At 35.1% G+C, this 10,477-nt stretch overlaps 1 protein-coding gene across 1 annotated transcript; it reads right to left on the minus strand.

Moving 5' to 3' along the window:
- Positions 1-2,505: 2,505 nt before the first annotated feature.
- LOC150091831 (centrosomal protein of 19 kDa-like) lies at positions 2,506-3,135 on the minus strand. The gene has a single exon (XM_090385867.1). It carries the CDS (start codon positions 3,123-3,125, stop codon positions 2,619-2,621), a length of 507 nt encoding a protein of 168 aa, XP_090241993.1. The 5' UTR covers positions 3,126-3,135; the 3' UTR covers positions 2,506-2,618.
- Positions 3,136-10,477: the final 7,342 nt, after the last annotated feature.

Below are 10,477 nucleotides of genomic sequence, written 5' to 3' on the forward strand. Positions count from 1 at the left end.
AGTGACTCCATCTGCTTGCCAGCATATTAATTGAAATCAATTAACCTGTTAACAATAGAAATAGAAAATATAACCGTAACATTATCAAAATACTACAACAAATACACTATCCTCATCCAAAAATAAAGCTGAAACCAAAATCATATTTGGTTCTGCCAGTCCATATATAATCATTTTATATAAACAAATACACTGTCCAGTAAAAACATTATGGTCACCTACCTATCTGTTCAGTTATGGGTTAGTAAAAGAATGAAGGCAGAATTTTTACTGTTGTAAAGAATTCCAAAACTAAGGACTATAAATGAAAATTAGAGGGGAAGAGGTTTAGACAAGATTGTAGGAAGTTTTCTTTCACCCAGTGAGGTGATCACTGGAACAAGCTGCCTCCACAGGTAGTAGAGGTTCACAATTTGAAGAAATTCAAAGGTCAACTGGACAGTTACCTGTGTGAGGAGAGAAGTGAATAATATGTATTTTTCATATTTATTTATTTATTATTATTATTTTTTTTTGGCTACTGCAGTAAAAGCCTGTGGCTTCCTTTGTACCATATGGCAAATACTTATACAGTACTACTTATATCCTCCTCTTATAGTAGTAGTGCAAATGATGCAAGGAAGCAAGCTAATATAGCATCGGCCAAAAAAAAAAAAAAAAAAACACAAACACTTCACCCATCCTTACCCTCCAAGAATTTGTCTAGTTCTTTCTTGAATTTGTTCAAACCATCCACTTCCACAACAACAGATGGGAGCCCATTCCAACAATCAACCACTTGCTGGCTGAAGGCAAACTTCTGCACACCTGTCCTGCAACTATTTTTCCTCAACTTAAATTTATGTCTCCTCATGTGTGTGTAGTCTCAGCAAGAGGAAGAATGCCATTCACATTCAGCTTACTCAATCCATTCAAGGCTTTAAACACCTCAGTCAGATAACTACTTTATTCAGTATGTTAAAAGATGCCTTGTTCCCTAGCTATACAGATTTGATTTGATTTGATTTTGGATTTTATTGTTGGCGCATTAGCAACTAGGGCTATAATGCGCCATAGCTATACAGTATTTATCATTTATATGTAAATATAATGATCCAAAAGTATTTTCCAGATAATAATTACAAGAGTGTCATAATTTAAAACAAGTTATTTAATGTATGCAGTGCTTTGCACTTCAGGTTCATTCGATTTTTCCCCCTTAAATTTGTTTTTTTTTTCTGTGATTAATAGAAGTGAAAAGTAAATATAGTTATCTCCTTATCGGTTAATTATTAAGATTAAAACTTTATAGAATACTTAATAAAACTCTATAGTTTTACATTCTCTAAACTAAGCCATTCAGTTTAATTTCAACTGTATAATATTTATCACTCTTACCATATACTCTTTTCTCTTTTTTGTTTCTTCTCTCTCTCTCTCTCTCTCCATATATTTACGTATCACTTCATAAACAATATCACATTCATGAGTTTACATAACAATACAGTACACACACAAAGCACGCACAGACTGTCTAAAGTGCTAATAATATTGCATTAAAACTACAACTGATCTATGAAACTCTTTTCCACATAATTTGTCTGGAAATATTAATTTCCAGATTTATACTGGATTTTAATGAAATTTGAAACAACTCAACAAATATTTTTAAAAGGCCCAAATATAAAATTTCATGAAAATCTGTCCACTGGGAGTCCCTCTGTTACTTGTGGACAAACAGACATGTGAAGACAACAGGTTCATATGCACATATATATGCAAATGAGTCTGAAAAGGACAGTGCACATCTGTTTCATATTTTGTATTATGAATTGCTTAACTGTTATTATATATTTATAAGCAAGAAAGAAAAAATAAAACAATAAAATAAAATAAACATAGTTGTACAGCACAATCACAAGGCACAAGTAATCAAAATTGAAAAATAAAAATTTCATTTTATTTAGATAACATTCTTGCTTATTTCCTAATTAAATCCTTAATACATAACCAAAATATTACAATTCTGGATATATATAAGAAATATGGTATCACAGTTTATGTCATTACCAATCAGCTGCCATGGTATAGTGTAAAATAAAATTAGTACAGAAAGAACTCCTATCATCAGAGCTTTCATGCATAATTAACAGAGATATAATAATGACATCGTTGATGAGCCTTTCACTTATTAACAGATTAGCAGGATTATGCTTCTTTATAATCAAATATAATTAAAATGAAGACCAATAATATTTTTTGTAAAATTCATTCTACAGATTTAAAGGCTATATATAAAATAGCATTAAATTGACATTAAACAACAATAAACAAATAAATTTAATAGCATTAAATATTTACATAAAAAAATATAAAACAAGACCTTTCAAGACCCAATCATGAATTTTAAGGGATCTCAGTAAAAGCTTCCCCTTAAAGGTTTTTATTGCTAATATTTGCTTCCACACTAACATTTTTTCTGCTATACCAGACCCTCTAATCACCCAGAAGATATTTCTCTATCTTCCACCTATATAGTTAGGCCATGCCACTTTTAAAAGTAACTTGAGCTGGTAGTCAAAAACTCTAAATCTGACAAAATAAAAGTCTTACTACTAGAATAATGTTCCACTTTTATATCAAAATTCAAGATCATTTTCAGAATCCCATTCAGAAGTTTCAACATGACCAATATGATCAAAGTCCACTTCTATATCATATTGAAAATCTGGATCTTCAGGCTTCTTTCTATTTACTTCAAATGTTTCATCCATTATTTCTTTTTTCCTTTTTAATATCTCTTCGTCAACTTTATTCAAGTCTTCTTCTGGATCAACAGAAAATTCCTTATTTACAGTCTTTAGGCAGTCATCTAAACCATGACCCTTCATATTTTCTTGAATAATTCGTAGAAGTTTTTCTATGCGCACATTTGGAACTTGAACTAAGTAATCCCTATGGTGTTCTTTTAGTTCTGTAGCAATCCTACCTACAGCACAATTCTTGAAAAGGCCACGAACAGGCATTGTTCTCTTATGAAACTTCTTGGAAGAAATATCTTCGTATAATAAAATTATTGCAGGAGATTTGAATCGAACACCAATTTTAATTGGCTTAAAATTGCTTTTTTTCATTGTACTCTCCATTGTACATCCTTCATTTCTAAAGATAAAAAACAAATGTAGGGAGTCACATGTAACATTCAAAAAATATAACAGATATATCTGCTTAACATTTTTACTGATACAGTTAAATAAATTCTAAATGAGGGCTGATCAAAAAAGTATTGAGGCTGAATCTGTGAAAACTAAGATTATTGTAGTTACAGGGATGAAAGGCTAACCCCTTCAAAGCACTCTACTGAATTCAGCACATATGTATTGTTATACATCCCCAGGGGCTCACATCTGGTGAGTATGGGCTTGGGACACCCAGGGTCCTGAGCTGGATATCATCATTCTTATCTTTCTTGGTGATTCCCTTCTACTCTCTCTCTCTCAGGGTAACTCGGAAATTTATTTTAACTGGTGCAGCATACGCCTCAGGCTTCCCTGCACTGTATGGCTAGTAATAATAAGAATAAGAATAATATGGCAACCAAATCCTCCACTTTCACCTTAACAATGTGGTCCTTCTGGTAATCTGGGGTATTTCCTCATGTGCAAGGTTTAAAAAAATTATGCCTGGTATGCTGGAGGTGACAGGTGTGAACCAACAAAGAGTTGAGGTTGGCATTCATGTCACAAAGATAAATAGCAGCTCTCTGTGCAATATTAGGTGACATATGACTCTTTTATCACTCAGTGCAATGCCACCATTTTGCTTAATAGAGACAAAAAGTGTCTCCTTCTGGATCAACTACTGGCAAGTGGATTCAGTTGGGGGGGTCTACAGATCCAGTAAGTGGGTGATCAAGATGACTTCCCCCCCAGAGTTTGATTAAACCTACTGAAAATTCTTTAGATATCAGATCAGCTGCTGCACATACTGGATGGTTATAAAATAAGTTTCCCTATTCAGGAGACTCTATTGTCAAAATGGTTGGAGTTAGAGCTGTGAAAATCGGTGGGTATATCATTTAGGGTATGGAGAAGCGATTTGTAGAAGAAAAAAATAGTAAACATTTCTGCCACCAGGGGGAAACGGCACTGCACATATGTAAAAGTTGTCATTTACTTCCAAAACACGCTGCTTATGCAAATGGCATCCTGTTAGATAAAAGCAGAAAGGCTAATGCCACTGTCAATAATCATTATGGCTCTTACAAAAAAAAAAAAAAAAGTGCTATTTTAGTAAAACTGTTCTACCAGAATAACAGTAACGCTAATGCAGCACTATATGAATATCGGAAACTTAAAAGTTTGCGTAAAGGACCTTTGATGTCAGTGGAGTTTCAAAAACTAATAAAGAAATTTGAAGCAACCGGGGAGTTAGATGTAATTCCAGGCAGGGGACGACCATGTATCGGAATGGAGGTAGTGGATGAAGTGGTGGATGCAGTGGTCAGAATGTTAAGCACTACCAGTCAGTAGTGCCTGCCAGAGGTGTGTCAAGAGACTTGAACCTTTCCTGGTCTACTGTACGTAAAGTGTTTCGAATAATTTTACGCTGGTTCCCATACAAGATTCACATAGTACAAGAACTAAAGTCTTGTGATCAGCAACAATGAATAGACTTTGCTCTACAATTTCTGGCTAGTATGGAACTTGACGATACATGGGCTCGAATGATCTTGTGGTCTGATGAGGCACATTTCACTCTTCATGGGGTTGTAAATGCACAAAACTGCTGAATATGGGGAACTTCTTGTCCATCTGCTATGCATGAAAGACCACTGCAAAGTCCATATGTTACAGTATGGTGTGGATTCACAGCAGAGTTTATAATCGGACCATTTTTCTTTGAAGAGTCTACACCTCATGGCCCCGTAAGGTGTATGGTAACTAGTGCACGGTACTGCGCTCTTCTAAGAGATCACATTATTCCCGCTCTGCAAGAAAGGCAATGCTCAGAGACCATAGAGTTCATGCAAGATGGTGCCCCCTCCCCACATTGGTTGACACGTGAAGGAACTGCTCCGTTCAACATTCAGAAATGACTGCATCATTTCTAGAGACTTTATGCAGTTCTGGTCAGCCTGATCACAGATCTCAATCCCTGTGATTTCTGGCTATGGGGATACTTGAAAGACAGTTTACCGTGGCCACATACAGATGCTTATCGATTTGAAAGCAAGCATTAAACAGCATGTAGTCAACGTCCCCAATGAGATGCAAAGCGAAACTGTGTTGCATGCAGTCCTTCGTTTTCAGAATGTCATCTCAAGTAAAGGAAAGTACATAGAACACTATCTGTAGATTTCTAAGTTCTGATATTAAAATCTAATCCTAAGTTAAGTATTCCATCTCATGTTTACAGTGCCAATTTCTTCCTGGTGGCAGAAATTTGAACTAATTTTTCTTCTTCTACAAATCGCTTCTCCATACCCTAAATGACATACCCACCGATTTTCACAGTGCTATTGTTTAACCGTTTTGACACTAGGGTCTACTGAATAGGGAAACTTATTATATAACCACCTGGTATATGCCACGTACAAACTTCAATTTCATACATGGTCTTTATATAGATGAGCTTTTACTTCATCTATATCAATCCATTATGAAAACTAATATAAATGGCTTTTAAATCTCTCAAACTGCTCTATTCATTTAATAAATACCTCATCTGGTTTCAGTTCTATAATCTACAAAGCCTTATGCTATCCTGAACCTTTCCATCTGATTAAAAATCATCAATATTAATTTCATCAGTGTTTAATCAACTGGCAATTAGTGATGGGCATAATCAATAATCACTTCCTTGGGGAGAGAAACAATTATCTCTCTCCTCTGTGTGTGTGTGTGTGTGAGAGAGAGAGAGAGAGAGAGAGAGAGAGAGAGAGAGAGAGAGAGAGAGAGAGAGAGAGAATGTAGGACTTAAGCTTTTTAGTTTTGATTACATTTTTTTTTTACTTTTGTTGTTTTTGATTTCATAACCAAATGATTTTTATAAAAATTATTCTAATTATTGAAATATTGATTATTATTAATAATATGATTGTGTCCATCACTACTAGTAATACCTCAGCTTAGGTTATTCACCTTTGGTCAAATTCCATGGAGCAGTTCAGAGAAACATAAGCAGCTGCTCAACATTCCTAAGAGTTCTATTTTTTGCAACTGGGTAGCCAGTTTTCTTTCAGACTACTCGCTGTATATGAATAACTTCTAACGGCGAAGGTAAAGAAAGCCTGCACGAGAACGACGAGAAACGTCGGATAACTTACGCGGAAAATTAGTTTGCCGATACGGCACTCTAGCGCTGCTCACTCGGTAAACAGACGGTAGGTGTTAACGGTCTGGAGCAAAGTCGAGAACGATATACTGATTGACAGGTAGGCGTGGCAAACGACGTGCTGATTGGTGCGCAAACACAACACACGATAACATCGGTTTAGTATCACTGTAGCAGCACTAATGGTAACTTGTCCTAATCGTACATGCCCTAACATTTACTGTAACGGTGAAAAAAGATCAGGTTACCTCGACTTGAATCCCATGGGAGCTTGAACCCCTCCCGAAGTGGAGGGGGTAACCTAACCTTTTTTCTTTAGAATCAGTCATATTTAGAAATACACCTAATTCTGTTTTTGCACGAACTTTTTTTACACGAATTTGGTTTAACACGAATTCAAAATAAATATTTCATTCTCTTTTTACGCGAGTCATTTTGATTTAACACGATTTCTATGAATTTTTTTTTTGCCTAAATTCTAAGAATTTTTTTTTTATTTGTGGCATATTAGTATCATTTCTATATTACACGCATCAATAGATTGGATAACAGCTAGTGTATGCGTTTTGAAACGCGTGCTTTTGCTTACCAATGTTTACGTCTAGGTACAATTTGTATCTATGAATCATCAACGTTTTTATTAATTTTGTGCACATCTACGGTATTCGTGCATAGTATCTTCAGCAGACATGTAGTAGTAAGCTCTATTTCAAAGTGAAAGAATCTTTAGTGAAATTTGTGCACATATAAATTTATAAATTTTGCCGATAGTCAATAAATTGTAAGTTTACAAAATTTTCATACCTTTTTTTATTAATTATAACTGAGATATTTTTCGGTAGCCCTTATATAATGTCGAATAATTCGCCTATTACCAAAATGAAAAGGAAAGCGATTTCTTTGGAACTTAAAATTCAAATTTTAGATCGTCTTGCAACTGGACAAGGGGCTACATCTGTAGGAAGGCATTTTGGTGTACATGAAGCTACCGTAAGAACTATTAAGAAAAATGAAGCTGCAATTAGGAAGTCGGTATGTTCTGGAACAAAAGTAAGTGTTAATTCATCATCATATACAAGAGATATTGTCAAGGAAAAAATGGAAAAGGCCCTGGTAATGTGGATAGAAGATCAGTCACAAAAAAGAGTACCAGTTGATGGAAATGCCATCAAGCAAACAGCACTAAGAATTTACAGACAGATTAAAGAAAAGGAGCCAAGCACTTCATCTCAGTTAAACAGAAAATATGAATTTTCTGCGAGTACAGGTTGGATGACAGGGTTTCTTAAAAGGAATGCTCTTCATAATATAAAAATTAAAGGTGAAACTGCATCTGCAGATGAATCGGCTGCTAAAGTATTCCCGCAGGAACTTGCAAAAATTATTGAAGATGGAGGATACACTCCTGATCAAGTGTGGAATGCAGATGAAACTGGTTTCTTCTGGAAACGAATGCCGAACAGAACGTATGTAGCCAAATCGCAGAAAACTGCTGGTGGTTTTAAGGTAGCTAAGGATCGTGTGACCTTATTATTTTCCTCCAACGCTTCAGGAGATCGTATGTTGAAACCACTGCTGGTAAATCGAGCCCTAAACCCACGTTCAATGAAAGGTATAGATATCAATAAATTGCCTGTTCACTGGATGGCAAACAAGAAGGCCTGGGTGACCACTACTATTTTTACAGAATGGTTCAACAAATGTTTCGTCCCAGAAGTCAGACGTTATATGAATTTGAAAGGTCTCGAATTTAAAGTTCTTCTGATTCTTGACAATGCACCCGGCCATCCTGTCTTGGAACACCCAAATGTACAAATTTTATTTCTGCCACCTAATACTACATCTTTGATACAACCGCTAGACCAAGGTATAATTGCGACAATTAAAACATACTACGTAAAACGAACATTCCAACACGTTTTGGACAAACTGAATGATGAAACACTAACAGTCATTGATGTGTGGAAGAAATTCTCAATTATGGATTGTATCAATCAAGTTGGATTAGCGTTAACTGAATTAAAACCAGCAACTTTAAATGCGTGTTGGAAAGCGGTTTGGCCACAATGTGTAAAAAGCAAAGATCCCATCATCCCTAATACGACCGAATTTCCCAACATCATTACAATGGCACACAAAATTGGTGGAGAAGGATTCGATGATCTATCGTTTGAAGATATTGATGAATTGTTAACCGACAAAGCCCTAAGCGAAGATGAAATATTAGAGGTTGTCCTTGGGACTCCTTATCCCACAGAACGTAGTGATAATGAAGAAAATGATCCTGTTCTAAATGCAGATTTAATAAAAGGTCTGGAATTGGCTAGAAAATTAGGTAATCATTTTGTCAAACATGACCCTAATGAGGAACGCGCTGGGAAGTTTCAACGCGAACTGAAGTTGTTGACAGCCTCTTACAGAAAATTATATAACGGACTAACCAAAACACGAACACAACGATTAATAACTGAATTCGTTCGTAAAACCGGTGAAACATCAGCACCAGAGGAGATTCGTGCTGATTTTGTTGAAGAGATCACAGAAAGAATTTCATTAATAGAGGAAGAAGACGATGTCCACAACATTTCTACTGATGGCAGTGATATTCCAGTCGTACGCAAACGTATGCGCCGTTTATTATCAGAAAGTGGAAAATGAATAAAATCTTGTTATATGTAAAACAGATTTTTTTTGTTCATGAAGAATTTTTTTTCATTTCATATGCATACAAATTTATTTTAGTACATTTTAATTACATATTATTACATGTGTATTTTGTTGAAATAAAATAATAAGCTTAAAACGAATATTTTATGTGTTTTTTTTTAAATTATTTTTACTGATTTTTTTAGATCCGGAACCAATCTTCTTTTCTTCCATAAATACAATGTCTTTTTTTACACAAATTTTTTTTACACGTATTTTTCAGGAACGTATCTATCGTGTAAAAACAGAATTAGGTGTACATTCATAAAAAAATAAATTTTTTTATGACCGTATTTTTATTTTCTTGTTCAATAATATGCCCTAATGGTGAAAATAGGTCAGGTTACCTCCACTTGAATCCCATGGGAGCTTGAACCTCTCCCGAAATGGAGGGGGTAACCTAACCTTTTTTCTTTAGAATCATGAGTGGACTAGCACATAAATTGTTTATTAATAAATCATTTCATTGTTTGCCACGCCTACCTGTCAATCAGTATATCGTTCTCGACTTTGCTCCAGTCCGATAACACCTACTGTCTGTTTACTGAGTGAGCAGCGCTAGAGTGCCGTATCGGCAAACTAATTTACCGCGTAAGTTATCCGACGTTTGTCGTCGTTCTCGTGCAGGCTTTCTTTACCCAAGCCCTTCTAACTTCTCAACTAATGCCAGAGTCTATTTTATTTGTAAGATAAACTAAGAAAAAACAATTAACGGAAATGAAAATATTGTACAGTATATATTTTGATATATACAATATTTTAGTATCACAGTGAAAAGAATTACAATCTTAATATAAAAGGAGACATACAAACCATTAACTTTTTAATAAATTAATCTAATTTAATGAAAGAATCCAATATTGTTTTCACAGTTTTTGTCCTATATGCATTTTTAACTATAGCACAGACATTATCAAATGCAATAGTTGTTTCTTTATAAACGTTACTGCAGGCCAACACATTCTCTATTATGTTCAAGGCATTTTTTTTAGATGGCAGTGTGCGCAGTTCTTCACTTTCGCTGGTGACAAAAACATCATTGTTTTGTTTGGTGCTCAGCAGCTCTTCTGGTGTTGCAGTGGTAACAACTTCATGACACAACCTTCACAAACCCTTCAAATTCGCCAACAAAATCCATATGCTCCTTCAAATCCTCCATTCCTCAATGTTGCTATCAAATTCATCTGCTGGACCATGTTTTTCGATGATATTCTCTCCAAAGCCACTCTTTCTGAAGCAGTTGATTACACTTGCTGCAATACTGTCCCAGGCAATAACAAGATTATGGACAGCATCCAAGACATTCCAATTTGGCTGCAAATTGTTCCCCTTTCTATGTTGCGGATCAATTATCTTATCAGGCTGACTCTGTATACTCTCTTGAGGGCATAAATAATGCCTTGAACTAGTGGTTGCATTAAACTGGTGGTATTGGGGGTTAAAAACAACAGCCGTA

Source organism: Mastigoproctus giganteus, chromosome 1 (assembly GCF_048544385.1).
Source record: "Mastigoproctus giganteus isolate SK-2022 chromosome 1, ASM4854438v1, whole genome shotgun sequence".
NCBI lineage: Eukaryota > Metazoa > Arthropoda > Arachnida > Uropygi > Thelyphonidae > Mastigoproctus > Mastigoproctus giganteus.